This window comes from Poecilia reticulata, chromosome 6, assembly GCF_904066995.2.
Source record: "Poecilia reticulata chromosome 6, P_reticulata-male-v2, whole genome shotgun sequence".
Taxonomy (NCBI): Eukaryota; Metazoa; Chordata; class Actinopteri; order Cyprinodontiformes; family Poeciliidae; genus Poecilia; species Poecilia reticulata.
In genome coordinates, this window is record NC_088835.1 from 14,474,240 (window position 1) to 14,493,482 (window position 19,243).

The following is a 19,243-nucleotide window of genomic DNA, read 5'->3' on the forward strand; positions in this document are numbered from 1 at the left end:
TTCTGCACATACAGTCTAATACATGTGCGTAAGAGAATATAACTAACACAGGGTCGGTACAGTCAAGTGTTATAAAAGACGATGCCCTCGTCTTCCAGAGACGAGTATAAATAAATATACTGCTCAAAAAAATAAAGGGAACACTTAAACAACACAATATAACTCCAAGTAAATCAAACTTCTGTGAAATCAAACTGTCCACTTAGGAAGCAACACTGATTGACCCGACGAGGGTCCCCGTTGTCAATCAGTGTTGCTTCCTAAGTGGACAGTTTGATTTCACAGAAGTTTGATTTACTTGGAGTTATATTGTGTTGTTTAAGTGTTCCCTTTATTTTTTTGAGCAGTGTAGTTTCTCATGCCTTTTCTGGGATCTCCCCGTTTGGGTGTGGCTGACTGTTTCACTTTAGCATATGTGCCAAACTGTTTGTTTGTTTCAGACACGTTTAGACTGATTGGCCAACAAAATGCACAAAAGCTTTTGTCACATTCAAAGAAACCCATTAAGTAAAAAAAAAAAAATACATTAAGAACTCAAGTTATACCTTGTTTACGATGTGTAGCTTGTTTTTGTTGTCCGTTTTAAAAATCTTATGGCTGTTTTTGTATTTTGATGGTACATAAAAGGGTAAAAAATATGTAAGGGTAATTATAGGACCAGTTAAGTCCAACACCAAAAAACAAACAAACAAAAAAAAAGGTTTCTCAATGAAAATCTCAAAAATTTGAGACAGATTTGTTGATTTTATATTGTCCGATTAAAAAAAATAAAAATAAAAAAATCAATTCATCAATGCAATTAAAGTTCAAACAAATATCACATCTGGAATTATCCTGCAGTGAGATCAAACTGTCACACTGGCCTCAGTATTAGTCCATTTATTAACAAACTCCTCCACATGTATTCCCTCCCGCCCTCCTCCCTGCTGAACCTTGCACTCTCGCTACTTTTCAGGTGTAATCGTGGCGATGAGCGGAGCCACCTGAGGTCTCCACCTGAGCACTAATTGCAGTGTCTCTATAGCAGCAAGGGTAAACAATATCCCAAGTAATGCATCACCACGGTGATAAGCAGCTCTCAAGAGTTGTAAAAGAGGCCGTCCGCCCAAATGGTTTGTTGGGAAAAACTGATGACGCACGAGTTGGATCTGAGAGCCTAGGACAATCTGTGCTTCGCTGTGGCTTCAATTAATAGTCATTGTTAGATTAATTAATTACCAGCATGAATTATATTTATGTTGACAAAAGTAGCGGTTAAAAATACATAATTTGTGCTTGAGGTGAATTATCTAGTTTTTAAAATATTGGTGTAATTTTTTTAACGCTAATAAACTTAGTCAAATTGTTTGCTTTACAAAAACCCTTTTAGCCAAGGTTGAACACTTCAGATTATATTTTAAGTGGCTTTGATTTACAGTTTTGTAGGATTTATCAAAATCTAAATTCTTCTTTTGTCTTTGCCTCCTGGTACTTGACCTTTTTCGGATAGTTTTTTTGTTGTTGTAGTCACTAAAATCAGAAGGATAAAAACTGTTATATCAACTCATGGACAGCAAAACCTATTTATAAATCTATATTTAGACACCTGTTACCATCAACCTCCCACAAAGACCCACATGTTTTCCACTTCTTAACTGAACCCATAAACCGGGCAACCATAAAGAAACCCAAAGGTAACAGCTTGACAGACAAAAAAAGGATATTAGCTCCAAGAAGGTGACTCCTACAGAGCTACTAATTGAAAGTCTCTATTAAAACTGATACCCACTTTTAATTATTCACTTGTCATTAAAAAAAAAAAAAAAGTCCAAAGACCTGGCAAAAACATTTAAAATATTAGTAGGAGGTTGTAAGGAAAACATAAAGCAGTTTATGGGCTAGCTAAAGATATTGTACCAGCATCAGATGAAGCGATTAATCGATGCTCATATAGTGTTTTATGCAAAAGATCATTGCATGTCCAAATGTATTATGATGGTAATATTTTAAGACTGGTGGTCTAACTCCTGTGATTGTAAAGCAGCGTCTAGGTCACCTAGGTCTTCATCTAGAACACAGATTTATCCAACCACATGCTCTTAAAAAAACATCCACCTCTTCCTGACTACTACCATGTTGTAATATTTAGAACTATTCTAAATCTGTTCAACTTTGACCCATTTTTTGTGGGATGTTTTTTTTCTTTTTTACCAAAGTGTCTGTTCCTTCCTCCCCGTCTTCCTCGCGCCCTCATACAGAAGACAATCCCATCATTGAGAGAACGATCCATGCCAATAAAAATCTGCATTCCTGCGCTCCACCAGCCCGACCCTCTCGCCCCGCAGCATTCCATCCACAAACACTTGTTAGAAGCCAGCATCATGCTCAGCGCTGGACTGCACCAATTCAGCTTTACTGCCGTTTGTTACTCTGAACATTCAGAAAGCCTTCAAAGTGCTCTATCCAACTTTTCTACTCCATTTGAACAGATTCTGCTGGCCTCCATACCGTTGTTCTTTCATTCATTTGTTCAATTCAACAATGAGCCTACTATCCTGCCAAGCTCACACCCGTGCGGCTACATTGTGACCCTTCACCCTCAGATTTGTTTACATTTTAACTCGATGACAGTGAGAAAGAAATAGTGACGAGCTTTCCAGGTGGAACGAAAATGAGTCCGATGTTTGAGCATTTCTGAGGTTGGTAGGCAGAGCGGCTTTGATTCCAGATAAAGTCAGAGATAGGAGCAAAGAGCAAACAAAGGTGCGCCTGGATATTGGGAAAATGTTGGTCTTTAACAGATTCTTTTTTTTTTTTAATCTCACCTCAAGAGTTCAAAAACAAGATTAAACATTTTATTTAAACAAAAATGAAGCCACATTAGAAAGATCTGTGATCAGCTGTAGCTTATACCCAAATATATTTTGTCTCATTTGTTCAAAGGAGAATTATTATCGTTCCTTCAAATACAACTTTTACAGGACTCCTTTTAGAGATAAGATGCCACCAATCCAAACAAGTAAGATTTTTTAAACTTTGTCATCAACGTTTAACATATTGAGGTTCAGTCTGAAATGGAGGGGGGGTTTACAATTTCTGACATTGGATGAAACAGCTGCCGACCTCCGCTCCTTGTGAGATATGGAGTTGTTTTAAGTGATTTCCGAAAAATATTTCAGGAAGTAAACGGGTCGATTAAGTTGTTTGGAAATGGACTCCTAACCCTTCCCAGATTGATGGGCAGCAACATTTCCTTAAGGTCATTGCTGATGTCGTTTTAAATAAAGCTAGATAACAAAACACAAACTTTCAGATCAGCAAAGTTGAGGAATAAAAATGTTGTTGTTGGGAAAACGCCTTCTCTTCTTCTCCCATCTGACTAACAAGTTCCCAGTACTGGTTCTGAGCAGAAGCCATGTATCGCTGACCAGTTCAAGCTGTTGTGGGTGTAAACAGTCTGATTGTAAAACTGCTCCTAAACACACATGCATGCACATGTCGTCACAGACATAGACGCAAGCAGCTACAAGTGTTCCGCTCCAGCAGATTGAGCTTTAAACTGGACCATCCACACTGACACTTTGAAGGTCAGAAGATCAATTCTGTTTCTGAATCTGCCAGAAAAATCCCGTAACTGTAACTAGGATGGAGATAATCTACAAACTACTTGTGATTAATGATTCCCCGACTCTTTGTCGGCCAAACATTCAACTAAAAAAAGAAAACACAATTCTTCCAGGCAGCCACGTTGGACACGTTTAGTGTTTTAAAATGACAAATTTGAAATCTGATTTGAAAGCTATCTTGCTTACAATGGATTAAAAAAATTTACTTGAAAATACTAAGAACCAAGGAAAAGCCTTGAAAAAGTGTGGCGTTTTAACAGCGGAAAACTCCCATTTATACCTTAAAGTGTCTTTTTGTGATGTTACTACAGGCTGATTTACCATCTGACAAACACAGATGCTGCTCAGGTTGATGACACAAAAAAAGACAATGAAACAATTCATCTTAATGAATCGATTATTGAAATTATTGTCAACTAATTTAGTAAAATCAATCTTTAACATTTGTACACATTCAAAGGCCATTTGTTGAATGAACAACTTATTCAGTAGTAATGAACTGTATAAAATATTTAAGCAGAAAGGACTGAGCTTTTCACATGTTGATGTTAGAAGTATTTTTTTTTAGATGCAGATGAATCATTTGCTACAAATGACCAAGCGTTCACTAATGGAAGGCTATTTTATAGCACTTTAGGCAATACAATAAGATACAATATTTATTTTCCAATTCAAAAAATGTATTATTTTGGGGGGGTGGGAGGTTTGCATCTTTTAATGCATTTCAAATATTGTATAAAAAAGGTCCAAGTGCAAAATCTTCTGGATGGGTCATTTTTTAACTGATTAATCGTCAGAATAATTGATGGTCAATTACTTATATAATCGCAATTGTCCAACAAACAAGCTGTTGCAAAAGTTTTTGAAGTTTCTCAAACAAATTTGCTGTTTTAGCTCATTATTCAGACTTTATTTCTTATCTAATTTTTAAAATCGTTTGTTTTGATTCCCCTCCAAACGCCTGTAAAGATTTGTTTTTATTGCATCTCAGGTGAATAAGACCATCTACTGCCATGTATTATCAGAGTAGATATTTAACTCTCACCAAGGTCAAAATGAAGATTATATTCTTTATGGAATCAATCTCTATAAATTTTGGCAAATAACTAACTAAAGTCACGCTTGATGTGGCTGATCAATAACTTGAAATAGCTGCTCTTTAGTATTTGTGCAATCTGAAAGTAACGTGACTATTGTCAGACACCGCCTGTAAATCCAACCAGCAAAGATATGTAGTCCCTTATGCCCTACTTTGTGCCTTTTGGTCTTTTTAAATTCTGACGGCAAGATAATAAATTACATTTATCATAACTGTTAACGTTTCAATATGCCAATTTTCTATATCCACTACTCTTACATATTTGTATTTCACTGGTGAACATCCTCAGTTTATCCTTGAACAAGCAGAAAAAAAATAGTTGAACTTCTACCAGAAAAGTGGAACCATAAAGCAGCTATAAACCAGCACATACTTTATTACTCTTTCATAAGCAGAAACTGGGAGCAATAAAAGATAAAAAAAAACATATCTGACCAATGATGATGATGCATTGCTGTAAATCTTATCACAATCATTTTTTCCACAGGGTTATTGATGGTTCAGTTAATTTTGATTCTGTTTTCCAGCTCCACCACATTGGAACACAGTCAGAGAGATTTAAGCAACAGTCTTATTTAGGTGATATAACTTTAAAGTAGTAATTGGATATTATTATAAATTAACAGTTTGGCTTACAGTTATACCCAATGTTTGTCTGAAGTGATAAAAATGTATTTATAGCCCACAGACTAATGACTGCAGAAGTAAAAAGAAGGCACAATTTAATCTCAAGGACAATCCAGTCCTTTCTGCTCATTTTCCTGGCAGATCAGAGAAATTGAGCAGAGCAAGTAGACCTGCCATAGAGGACCAATATCTGTGCCATACCTGGAAAATAATTACATATATATATATTTATTACTTTATTTCAAACAGACAAAAAGTAAAAAGAAAAAACTAAACAAATCATCATGCCCATTGACATGCAATTGTACATTTGTCCAAAAAGATGCAGGTTACAAGATATTATGATTTCCTGCCCTTCTGATACCAATAACCTACAAATAATTTTATCTCCCCACACCCGATAAACTTACATTAATTTATACCATATACATTAGTTTATCTGGTATTTCACTATTACAGTATGAAATTTTGTTGATGACATCCTGTTTTGGAGACAACCGAGTACCCATGGTTGACGATTTGTCATTTTAGCATAATCAGAATAATGGGAAGCGATAACGGATCAGGAAATATACCTGCCAAATATAGAATAGATTACATTCACAGTCTCAAACGCCAAAAAAAGCTAATGTGTCATAATTAATCAGACTATAGCCCCATGCAGGATTTGGATGGATAAGGAGAAGATCATTTTCCCCATCATAAAGTTTAAATAGGATGAATGAATACACAGGAATATGGATAAAAGCTGGACTGGTTAGACATCAGAATGAATAAAGGTGTTGATTAGTTGATTGAGGCCTTAGTTGGTTGGACAGACTGATGGATGGAAAGGTGGTTGAGAGGACTAATGAACAAAAGGTTGGTTGGACTGAAGAACAGACATGACTGGCTACAAGGACAAGCTGATAAAAGCCTGATTTAATGGTGGGACTGAATGTTGCCTGAATTAAGAGATAAAGAAAGAAGGATGAAAGAATAGCAAACAAAAACCACTACAAAATCCAAACTGGTTGAGGAAACTGCATTTTAAATATTTAGTTACTTACCACGTAGAATAAACTTTAGCAATAAGTTTGCAATAAAAGTTGTTTTCCTATTTTATCCAGACCTGAAGAATACTTGAGAATCAGAGTTTAAACCACTGCAGGCTAAATATAAATCATGAACACCAACTGAAAATGAAACGAATTAGTCACTCAGATTAGATTTGCATCAAACTCTAAACTGAGAACATTTCTGAATCTTCCCTCCTTCAGTACAAACCCCTTGTACAAAGACAAAAGAAAGCGATGTACTCGTCTGCAGATAAAGGTCTGCCGTCATTCAGGTTTATCTTTTAGCTGGCCAGATTGCTCAATAACTGATCAGAACTAAAATGCAATTGAATCTGTAGGTTCAATATAAAACTACGAAGGGTTAATAGTTGCATTTCTCATTCTGTAGTCCTGATTGTAGATTACATCTTTATTTCGAGTTTGTTGGGGGAATGACACTTAGGCCAAAGCCTCCCTCTGTGCCCCAAACTGGTGTTAAGTCACTGACCCCAGTGTTGACTTCTCTCCAAACAGAAAACTTTTTGAAGTGATGAAATCAATTACGTCAGAAATGGAAAAAGAAAGTCTCAACCCAGTCACAGCAAGAAGGTGTGAAAATGCATGCAGTGTGACTTTGACACATTCTATGTTTGACTAACACACTGAAAATTGATTAACTGAAACAAGAGCAGGCCAAAAGTCATTTCTATGCGTGTGGTACCTGAAGCCTGGAGGATGTTGTTATTTTGGTGGAACTTTCTGTGCCGAGATGCAGCCTGGACAGATTAGTAAGTGGGCAAACATGTAAATGTGCACTCTCTCACCAAGAGATTTATGCAAAACTGTCCACAGAAACTAACCCACACACAAACGCGCGCGTGCACACACACACAGAGGAATACTGAAAGCAAAAATTGGTTGAGTTCATGCCAAAACAAGAGGAGAAAACTTTCCACTTTCCCCACCAAACTTCCTCCACAAATCCCCCTCTAATGGGACAAGACAAACCAGTTTCCTCTCCTTCCTGATCCCTTTCTCTCACTCCCCTGACTTATTCATTGACACCGAGGCCCTCCACACCCAGGCAACACCAAGCGCACGGGTCCGCCATGTTGCCTGCGTGCCCCTCCTCCATGCAGGGATTACACAACCACTGAACCTGCCCTCAGCTTTTCCTCATTCCCTCCCCTACAATCAATACAGTCCAGGAGGAGGAGGAGAGCAGGGAGTTCCTTCTGTTAGGATGACAAAAAACGCCCAGTAAAGTCAAGAGACTCAACTTTATGACCGTTGCTTACAAAGCCTAAGTTAAATGCAACTCATTAAAGAACAGATTATACACAAATACAGAACAAGACCTGCTGCTCCAAAATAAAGAGGTCAAAAAACTTCTTCTAAAGTATGATATTGGATAAAATAAACGAGTGGATCAGTAGGTTGCCGAAAAAATCTGAGGGAAAATTACTACAAGCAGTGTTTTGTATTTCAATTTCCAATACAGTAAAATACCTTCACAGAATTCCTCATATCTTGTGTATGGCTTTTGGTTTTCAATGAAAATGACTACAAATACCAGAAATTAAATGACAAACACAATCATGACGGGGTGGGGGGGGGTTTAAAAAAACACTGATTTCACAGATGTCCAGCAGAGACATCATGGAAGGGAAGTAAAACAAACAAAAAAGGATATTGCTAAAAACACACACAAGAAATGACTCTGTTCACCATAAATACAATGGGTCATTTTCTGGAGAGTCGGGTGGAAGGAAAAACTGATAGGAAAACAGTGCACAATGAGCAGGAATAAATGGAGTGTAAATAGGACTGTGAAGCAAAAACAATCTGATTATCGGGGAGATAATCAGAGCTTCCATAGAAAAATGTATCCAGGACTACGGCTACAACTGTTGTATTGTTTTAGTTAAGCCACTCCAGGGACAAAATCAGAACTGTCTTGCCTGGCCCAAGAAGACAAAAAAAAAACTTGCCTGTTGCTCTTTAAAACAAAGTCCTCTATTTAGTCAATTCTACATTCGATTTGGAAATCAATTTCTTAATGTCTGGAGGAGGAGGAGGAGGGGCGCGGATCCACTGAAAGCTCATGATAATTGGGGAAATTATGTCGTCTGCTAGTTTTGTTCCTGTACGTTTTATCAAGTCCAAAGTCAGCGCAGTTGCCAACCAGGAAATTTTAAACAAGCTTTGTGGAGATTTTCATATTTTCCAGCAGGACCTCACATGAGCCCACACTGCCAAGAGTATCAATACCTGGTGTAATGAACACGCAGTGAGTAAACTAGTCTGACCTCTGGGGTATTGTCAAGAGGGAGCTCAGACACACCCGATCCTACAATGCAGTCAAGTTGAAGGAGCCTATGAAAGCAGTCTGGGCTACTTTAACACCTGAGCAGGGTCACAGGCTGATCACCTCCATGCACCTGCCTACATTAAGCAGGTTAAAGTTGAAGAGATGTTTGAACAGAGGGAGTGGAGTCCTTATTGACGCCTGTGTCAAACACACTCAAAACTCCCAAGCAATAAATAAAGCTGTGTGTGCTACATGGCGGGGGGAGACACACCTGTCAATAGATTTTCTGAAATAAATATTTTTTCTTGCGAGTAAGAAAAAAAAAAATCCACCTTGTTTAAAAGTCAAGCATGTTACCTAAGCTTGACAAATTTTAAACCCATTAAAGATGCTGAAGTCTTCTTGTTTCAAGTAGCGGAGATGAGGATTAGGATGAAAGCAACAGGTGGGGCCAGTTAACGAGCGTTTTACCTGTACCTCTTCTGCGCCGCTTTCCTGGTCCAGCTCCCCGATATAGTACTGCTCCAACCACCGCCGGGCATTCGGCGAGTGCCGGTGCGGGGGTCCCTCCATCACCCGGGTGAGGTCCTTCCCTGCGCGACTCCGTATCAGCGCTTCGCCGCCCGGGTGCATCCTCAGGAAGGCGGTTACGTCGTAGACTCTGGTCCCCAGCAGCACCCAGCATGAATCCTTGGTGCTGTGGCGGGCCACTTCCCTCTCGGTGAAGAACCGGGGGGACGTGGACGGAGACATCCTGAGTGTGGGGTACGCGCGCGCGCGTGTGTGTGTGTGTGTGTGTGTGTGAAGGGTCCGAAAGAATAGAAAAAAATCGAAGTGATGACACCTCCTCTGAGGACCTGAGGTTTACTGAGTCTTCGTAACGAGCTGCGCTGACAGTCTCAAAAGGCGGGGTGTTGGAGGCGTGTACGAAAAAAAATTAAGTTTAACTTAGTCATGGACAATATTACGAAGAGGTGTGTACAACAGCCTTACACACCTAACTCACTCACATATGCTGTTGCCATTTGTTTTTAACTGTTGCCTGTTTTAATAGTGATGAAGCACATGTAAGCATGACTCAGAAAATACAAAGTTCCGTAAATGCAGCATCACATTCAGTGGCACCTGTTGCTTTGAGATGGGCTAAGAGCAAAAACCAACGATATTGTTTATATATATTCACTACTATTTTTTATAGGATGACAAATTAACACACCTCACTTATCCACACTTTTGTGTAACATGGGCGGCAACTGAAAGGTGACATAAGTCGTTCGTAGCGTCATGTCATCATTTCCTCATCAATAAAATAAGCGAGGGCCATCACGTCACCGGGAGTTATCACGTGTTTCTTATAGACAAGTATTTATCCTGATGTAAAAACATCGGTGGCGTACCGATGAGCTTTGCTATTTTCATTTGCTGTCGGAAATGCGCCTTTTATTAAAATTAAGTCGCAACTCAAATATCGTTTATATATTGGCCTTTTATTTGAATGAGCTACTTTAATCTATGTTACATTCGTAAGTATAACTAACCCAGGAAAAGAAGCAGCTGAAACAGCAGTTAGTTAGAACAAATATATATTTTTCTGAAGGAAGCTACATTTCCAGGATTTACTGAAGACGATATTGACAGAAGAGACTGTTCAAGGGCGCCATCTAGTGTCTTAATAGGACCATCGATTGTTAAAGTCACGGTCAAACCAATGTTACAAATAGTAAATATGGTCATTTTTGGACAATATCTCCCACCTCATGCATAAATTTATTACTGAACTGGAGACAAGTGACAAGCTGCTGCATACTAGGTGCACATACGTTTTAAGTTTTAAGATTTAATAACAAGTTAAAACAAGTTAAAGGCACGACATTTAGAGAAAGACTGAAGAATGCTACCTTGTGGAGAATTAAATGAGAAACACGACTCCATGAATTAGGTTTACAAGGCTGCATCTTAGAACAACAATACTTACTTAGCAGTAGCATGAAAAATAAAATGTAAAGAAACAAGGTGTTTTAATGGCCAAGTCCATATGTCAATCTATTTATCCTGTTTAGAACCGCACGTTAAAATTAGTTTACTTTACACTGGGCATTTTTAGGAAAAGTAACTTCAAGTGATTTCCACAAAATAGAATAATTAAACAACTGTTGCCTTTTGCCACTCATGGTAAATCTTACTAGGTGACCTTGCCATAAGGAGGAGGAGTCAGCATAGGAAACATGTTAATAAGATAGCTTTTAAAACAGCTGTGTGCTTAAACCTCTATTTCTCTTAGGTGACCCAGACGCTTGTCTGTTTGTTCTGTCAATAAAATGTGTAAAGACATAATTTATTTATAACAAGCTGGGATGAATTCTGTTCTTGTCTTGTGTGTGTGGAATTCATCACAGTTAGTTGGTCTTGGTTTCTTTACTTGCTTTTAGAGAACTGACCACAAATTCTTAGTGAATTTAAGATCTGTGGATTTTCTCCAAATCCAAAATGTAAATGCCCTGATCTTTGAACCGCTTCATTCTCACTTCTATATCCTCACAAGGTCCTCCACCGTGTTGGAAAATAAAAACTGCTCATCAAATTGTTGCTGCTTATTGAAAACAGCAGGTGGCAGCGCAGGATCAGAATAACACACACACAAATGCCAGCCTGGGGTCTTTATGCATAGAGTTTGCATTTTCTCCCTGTGCATGCACGGGTTATCTCTGGGTACTCCAACTTCTTCACACAGTCCAAAAACATGGTTGTTATGGTAATACTGTCCTGGTTGTTTGTCCTGTGTGTCTTGGTGTTGCCTGAATGAACTAGGCTGTAATCTGCATCTCACCCAATGACAGCTGGAGACGGGCACCAACAACCCTGCAAGAAATAACCACTATAGACAATAGCTCAACAAGATCCAGACTAAAACAGACACCAAAACATAGCAGAAACTCTCACGTTCAATTGATGATTACAATTTTTTTACCTTTCAAAAGAAATTTCAGCTGTGTTGGGATTATATGTGATCGCAAAGCAGCATATAATGTTCATGCCGAAGGAAAAAGATGCATGATTTTAAAATCATTTTATGAATAAAAATCTGAAAATGTGGCATGAATTTGAGTTCAGACTACTTCTCTGTTACCCCAGAATAAAACCCATCTTTCCTTAGCAGTCATGTTATTTGGAAATGAAGTCCAACTGTGTGTAATTTTGTGTCTGTGTAAATACGGGTGATCGGGAAGTCAGTCGACTAGACCAGTGTTTCCCAACCCTGATCCTCAAGGCACACTGCCCTGCATGTTTTAGATGTTTCCCTGCTTTAACACACCCCATTCAGATGATTGCCGTTCAGAAAAAGCTTGTTAATCTGCCATCAATTAAAATCATGTGTGTTGAAGCAGGGAAATACCTAAAATATGCAGGGCAGTGTGCCTTGGGGACCAGTGTTGAGAAACACTGGACTAGACAACTATTAGCCGCACGTAAATCATAAATCTGGTCTTTATGGATGCAGGGTTAAGAGAAATCCTTTGTCAAAAAAGGAAGTTACCACAAGCCGTGTCACACAGCAGATATCAAAATGTAACTTTTTGGCCTGTTCACAAAATATTGCACTTCACCTCTGATTTTGTTTGCTGCATGGTCACACAACAAGCAGCATCCATAATTAATTCTTCCTCTTTGTAGCTGCAGTTTTACATGGCCAAAAATGGGCTGACAGGGGTTCAGAAGGTGACTTGTGTTGGCAAACCAGCCCCGTCTTCAGTTTCTTCTCTCTCTGAGGTCCAAACCACATCACAAAGTGTTGGTCCCCTGTCATTTTCCGTCAGCAGAGTATCAGATTGCCGCGGATGACAGAATGATGTGCAGTGAAGCGTCCATCCCATTGTCCAGAATCACTTTGTGTCGTGCTGTGTGACACCTGGCTTGTTTCTCGCCCTAAAGGAGTTGTACAGATTTCTACATGTTTATTCCTCCAGTGATCACCTGCTACTGCCTACTTTGTCTGCATATCTTTTGGTGCAGTCATTGTTTCTACAGGTTGTTTTTTTTTTAACTCTTTAACCTGGTCACCCTACCTACATGCTTGTTCTTGTTTTTTCCAGTATTACAGCAGCTTCTAAATATACCAGGCACAACAAAAAGACTCTTTAATAATAAACCACGTTGGTGTTCTTGTAATCTGAGTCTGTCAGGTATGCGTGTGTGTTTTCGTGTTGAGAGTAACCTAACTGAAGTGATGCCAGATGTGGGAGGAGAGACATCTTAGTTTCTCAGCAGCGATTGGTCTGGTTGAAGGCCTGGTCATCTCGACATCTATAAGACGGGAACACGTTGAAAGCTGATGATCGTTTCTTTACAGGAAATCACCAACACACATCCATGGCTGCCGTTGTTCCTGTGAGTATCGACTTGCATGTAGCTACAAAGAGATGAATATGGATTGTCAGTCATTTGTAAACTCTTAACTTACCAGGAGCCAAACTTTCTAGTAATCTTTAAAAGTGATCTTGGTGAATTGTTCAAGAGCTTCTATAAGACTTTTTGAAGGTTTTAACATGAATTGGATGTTATTTCACTCCTTTTGTCCCCAGATTAACCTCAAAATTGCAAATAGTTGAGGATAAACAAGGGAAAAAAAGAACTGCGAGATCTAGAATGCTATCTGAGGCAGATAAACAGTATTTAACAGCTATGTAGCTAAAAAAAAAAAAGAAAAAGAAAAAGATAATTATTGTATGTCAGGCTGGTTGTGCTGGTTGCCGGGAGACTGAAGACAGGTTTCTAAATTTTGCTTTTAAATTGTAAACATCTTCCAATTAGGTTGTCAAAGAAAAGCCATCACTGATAAAGCATCTTTAAAGGAGGAAAGAGCAAGAGCAGAGGATGGTTTATTATAATATATTAATGAGTCACAGAGCTCAACAACTTGTTGGACAAAATACAAATTTTTATCAGGAAAGAGACTAAAACTCTGATTTAAAAGTTGTTTCTTTGCTGTGTGTGCCAGACCAGGTCATGCCTTGAATTTATAAGCCATTTTTTTCTTTTAATCTGATTGATTTATAGGTTTGAGATAAATGCCAGGGGGAAAAAAAGCAAAGCAGAAAACATTGATCTGAAAACAGTCAAATCTATGGCTGGCAATAAGTAAAATGAAAAAAAAAAGCAGCCAAGGTGCAAAGAAAAACTTTAAAAGACCTTGAAAAAAGAGCATATAAAAATTTAGAAGAAAAAAAAAGTAAAAATTAGGCTGATTAATAGGAGTTACGTTTATGCTTAAAGCTCAAACATGAACCTTTGATGGCTTTTTAAATTTGTTATATGTCAGTGATGTAATAAAAGTAAAGAACAAGGCCATAAAGTGTCAGCTTTCCTAAAGGCTGTAAATGAATCAGTACAGCTCTGGTGTGTGTGTGTGTGTGTGAGTTTCAAAAAGGTAGACACGTACACTGATGAAATGGTTGCATGCATCAGGGTGTGGGTGTATCATCTGAAGTGTAAATGACATGCAGATGACCTTATCCTGTTTGGCTGCGTCAGCTGCTGGTTCAATTATGCTTCAGCTGATAAATGGATTGGAGAGATAACAGCAACAGCAGAACGTGGATGCTTATCACTTGTTTTCCATGTTGCAATGGCGGTAAAATTATTTTATTATTGTTCTTCTATAGTAGGAGTCACATTGAAGAACTTCTGCACACTTTTTTTTTTTTTGCATTTTGTTAATTCAGTCTGTAGAAACATCAGTAGCATTAATGAAGTAGGCCCTGTACTGTTTTGTATAAATAAATTTATAATTTAACTACATTTCTGTCTGATGTGGACCCTACTATTGCAAGCATTTTCATTGCTTACCCTTTTTAAAAATCTTTTATTTTTGAAACCGGGGAGATAAATATCACAAATCGGTTAAGCTGTTGAATTTTCTTCCAAATAAATTCAACTTAATTGAAAATTCAATAATGTCCAAATATGCTCTCATGTTTTTATTTAATTCCTAAACATTTAAAGATGTTGGCTTTGTGTTTTCAGAAAAATAAAAATCATTGCCTCCATAGTATTATTGGTGTTATTTTTGCCAACCTCTAGCAGGCAGTGTCCTTTTGAAATACAGTAGTTCCTTGTGGCCTGGAAATTATGGCTTAAAGAAATCTTCTCAACATTTGAGAACAGTATATGTACTTGAACTGGATAAAAAATTAAAATAAAGTAACTAAATAAATCTGAACCTTTGATTTGCACTGAAAATTTACCAGACATGAAGTAACTTGAAAAAGTTACTTGTCCACAGGAAGTAAAAATCTGCTTCATCTCACACAGTTTGCGTCCTGCTATGCCAGTGTCCAGCCCCTGCAGCTGTTTGGCAGAGGACCTGCAGGGCGCAACTACCTGTCGCTCCTCAAGTACCGGGGCCCTCGCTGTGCCCCACTGCCCCGCCTGGCCTGCCACGCCCCAAGAATGACCCTATGGCAGATCTGCCGCATGCTAAAGGTGATGAAGCAGGTCAGGAACCGAGAAGCTGCTGCAGTCGCCAGGTGAGAAACAGCAAAAGTGTGACACAAATGTGGAAATCTTAATATGTTGAAAAATAAATCAGGAAAATACCGAAAACTCTGTTATGTATGATAAAATATTGCTACATCATGATTATTGACAAACACAATGCAGCTAGGTTAAGAAATAATTTGCTGGCGTCGCTGCAGCCGAAAGCAGTTGGAATGAGCAAAGCTTGCACCAAACAAGCAAATTATCCATCTAGCTAAATTAATCAAAGAACCAGTTGAGACCCCACTGCTAACTGTGGAGGAGCTGCAGAGGTTCACAGCTCAGGTGGGAGACGAAGAGTGTTATTCACGCACGCCACAAACCTGCCCTTTATGCATCAGCCTGAAGGAGTCCCATGTCCTGTTTAACACGTGGTGGGGGGATCGTTCTGCGGTGGAAATTATTTTCTGGTCAGAGTTGACTGGAAACTGCATGTTGCTGGAATCAAACTGTTAATTCCTGTCCATGTCCTACATTTTGTCTTAAATGCAAAAAAATCCAAATACATTACACTGAAATTTGTAGTTGTTACATGACCAAAAAAAAAAGGCAAAAAAGTTTCAGGAATGTAAAAACATGAACAAAATGTATCCCAAATTTAGATATGTGTAACTTTTTCTTCTAGTTTCTTGCTGTTAGCTTTTCAACTATATGATTTTGAGAAGCCATAACTTCTAAGAAAGACACATTAAAGAGGTATCTCTGTTTTTTATTAACACCTTCACTTTTAATCAGTTGAGCCCTACCAGAGATCTACATCGTGTAGGACTCCGGTTCTTAAGAACAGGTTTGTTCTGGTTTTCAGGCGATCACCCAGCCTGTTTGCGCAGGTTTTTGTCATCTGTTCGCCTCAGATCACTCCCTCGTTCTCTAACAGGAGCCACATGGGAGTCAGCTGTTAATAATTCAGCACTTTCTTTAGTGTCTCTCCGGAGAACAAAAAAACTTGGTCTCACTTCCTCCTCTCGTTTCTCAGCCTCTGTGTCCGGTGTCTCTTTGTGTCCGCGCAGGAAGCAGGGCTCCCCATCTCAAGCCCCGGCGTCGCCGGGGGTCAAGTCGGAGAGGAAATGCGCCCCATGTTGTCTCAGGCGCAAGCGCAGCTTAAAACGAGTTAGCTGACCCACCGGCTCCAGTGTTGAACCAGCAGGAACCAGTTTACCACCCAGTTCTGACTGTCGAAGAGACACGGGAGATTCTCCTCATCATCAACTTTTTCAGTCTAACCTGAAAAGAGGATAACTTGAATTTGGGCAGCTGGCTGTGTGTACGAATATGTTGGTGGAGGATTGAGTGGTTTGTCCTTCAGGAGTGCCTGAGATGAAAGTGGAGAGCTTCTCAAAAAAAATTTAAGCTACATTTCCGTTTTCACTTTGTCTCTGCAGTGTCCATCTTTATGACAGATGTAAGATATTTTATTTCTTTTTGCCTTTTGTTGACTTATTCCAATAATGATATATTATGGCAGTAGTGACGTCTCTGTTAAAGTTAAGAAGAAAACTTCAACACGTGATTAATATAAATTTATGGCATGTCTGCCCAGTTTGAATTACATGATAAAATAAAATTTTACATTTGTAAAATGTTAGCTGGTCTGCTTTTTTTTTTTTTTTTTTACAGTTAAAAAAGGTTTTCCTCAAGCAGCCTTTGATTCTTAAAATTCATGGTAAATTCTGTGATGTTGAGCTGGACAGGTCAAAGAACGCCCAAACAAAATTTAAAATAACTACATTTTTTGTTTATCTGTTCAAAGAATATTATCCAAGAAACCCTGGTCTTTATCACTCTAGCAGACTTTAGTTTAGCCTTCATGTTTTCCTTAGAGAGTAAAGGTTTCCAACTTGCACAGTTTTGATTGTAGAGATATGAACTTTCATACAAACAGCAGAAAATCAAACTGCAGGCCAATGGTGACGTTTTAGGGTTTTGAGGACTTCTTAAAGCATCTCACAGTATGACAAGATACATGATGTGGGGAAAATGTCGTTGCCCCTGTGTCCATTTGTAAACTAATCAGATTTATTTTTTGTTTACTATTTTTTTAAATAATGGCTTCTTCCTCTCTGAGTGGCCCTTCAGTATATGCACACTAAACAGATGAAAGTGGCACCTTCAGGCATCTGACGATTGTGTAATTTGAAGGAAGTAATAAAATCTCTCTTTGTTTTAGAATTTAGCAAAAAGAAATACGACTTCCTACGAGTGCCTCAATAAAAGCAACAGAAAGAAACACCGGATTCTCTTAAAATTTCAAGTCAAATATCAACTCTTTGCACAGTTCTTCAAGAAATGCAAAAAGAAAAACTGTTAAACGTTTTGAAACATCCACATTTCTAATGTTGCATGCTGAAAAGAACCCCTAAACGCTGAACCTATTGTTTTTGTTTTTTTGGCATTTGGAGATTAAATGTACCAAAGAAAAAGTCAGTAAGAGGCGTACTTCATTTAAGGTTAGGTGGAAACTACAGCTCAGCTTTTACATCAGAACAGCAGAGAGCTGGCCAATGTTTTTCTGAAGGGTATAGTACTAATTGGACTAGTAGTCTGTTGAATGTTTCATGCCTCAGGTGCATGTGAGAAGTGGATGTGTGTTTGTTTCTGGGTGGACCTGAACGTGAGCCTCACAGGAACGTGTCCAACAGGAAGCTAAAGCTCTGGTTTCTGTGCAAGCAGGAAGACGATACCTCAGAGCTGCAATCAAGAAAAACAACAGCTCATTGGTGACCTGTACAGGGGAACCGTGCCACCCTGGGGAAATTTTTATTTTTTGCAACCGTGACATCAACCTAGATGCTTACTGCACCACTCGCAAGCAAAATTTCTTTTCCTGGTCTGAAAAATCCTCGACCAAGTTTAATTTGCAATAATCGCAACTTGATGAAGATTTTTGGATTTGTCCTCATTGAATGGTAATAGACATACACACCTGTGGAGAGAAAATTAATCAACTAATCACTAATTTACTGTCCAGAGTCTTATTCGTTAATCTGGGACAAACTATATGGATTTTCACAACTTTTGTTCAACACAAGTCTAAAAGTTGTCATAATGAATCTGATCATGTTAATGATTATTTCTAAAAAAAATAATGTAAACATTTCTTTTTATATAGCTTAAATACTAGCTGACTGCACCTCTGCAAACATACACACCAGTAAAGGTGATGTTAACAAGTTATTTTGCAGGGAGCTGGTACATCTAGAACAGGCACCAAAGGGTTCAAAGAGTGAGATGATACATTACAGACAAATCCCAAGCATCCAACAGTCAAGATAGTGACTGAAGCTCCTAAGATGGAAGATAAACCGTACACCCATCAGACATAATTACCAGCTATGGTTCCTACCTGGCAACCAACCAATTTAAAGAAACCCGACCAGTTCTGCTAAGAACAGTCATCAAATATCCAGGCAGTATGTCAGGAACTTGTTTATGTCAGGAACTTGTTTAAGGCTTCAAAAAGCACCTGGTTTTTCTGCAATTTGCTAATGGATATTTAACCAGTTATTAGAGGGTGTTATTTATAAGTATACCGGAGAAATGTAAAACTTGTTTTGATTAGAGAAAACATCTACAGCTATTTCCTGTTTTTTTTTTTAAAGGGTGTTGGGGGTGTTAGGTAAAAATCGGCTTTTTTGAAGTCATAATGTCTTTTCTTCATCACAAACATACCTGGAGTGTTGAATTGATTCTTTCATGCATGTTTGAGAAATCCTTAAAGTCTCCTGTGGCAGACATTCGGGGGTCCCTCAATGCCCGCTCACAAATGCGCCGACTATTTACCGAAAGTTCTGCCTCGGAGCTCCCGACCCGCAGAGCACAACTCCGCAAGAAAGCAAATTTAAAACGGGGCTTTTTAGTGAACATGTCCAATCCAGGTTTAACCAAAACAAAGAAACTGCATGTAAGGTTGGCCCCACATGGACAACTTGAACTTTTTCACCACATTTAGACATTCTGTAAACAAATAAATTGTCATCTTTTTAACAAATTATCGCCCCGGGAGGAATAAAACCACTTACAACATAATAGA

At 38.5% G+C, this 19,243-nt stretch overlaps 2 protein-coding genes across 4 annotated transcripts in view; one reads left to right on the top strand and one right to left on the bottom strand.

Moving 5' to 3' along the window:
• The window catches only part of fa2h (fatty acid 2-hydroxylase), a 33,381-nt gene extending 23,588 nt beyond the window's left edge, over nucleotides 1-9,793 (bottom strand). The window contains exon 1 of one of the 2 annotated variants that reach the window (XM_008411678.3): nucleotides 9,151-9,793. In XM_008411678.3, the coding sequence (XP_008409900.1) occupies nucleotides 9,151-9,432 (282 nt within the window). In that variant the 5' untranslated portion in view covers nucleotides 9,433-9,793. The remainder of the gene's footprint in view (nucleotides 1-9,150) is intronic. The other variant, XM_008411680.3, reaches the window with a different exon arrangement.
• The window catches only part of LOC145551958 (uncharacterized), a 35,401-nt gene extending 18,603 nt beyond the window's left edge, over nucleotides 1-16,798 (top strand). Inside the window, exons 2-4 of one of the 2 annotated variants that reach the window (XM_081608014.1) lie at nucleotides 13,028-13,065; nucleotides 14,989-15,203; nucleotides 16,224-16,798. In XM_081608014.1, the coding sequence (XP_081464140.1) occupies nucleotides 13,048-13,065; nucleotides 14,989-15,203; nucleotides 16,224-16,332 (342 nt within the window). In that variant the 5' untranslated portion in view covers nucleotides 13,028-13,047 and the 3' untranslated portion in view covers nucleotides 16,333-16,798. Of the gene's footprint in view, nucleotides 1-12,844; nucleotides 13,066-14,988; nucleotides 15,204-16,223 lie in introns of those variants that run through there. The other variant, XM_081608013.1, reaches the window with a different exon arrangement.
• The last annotated feature ends 2,445 nt before the right edge of the window (nucleotides 16,799-19,243 follow it).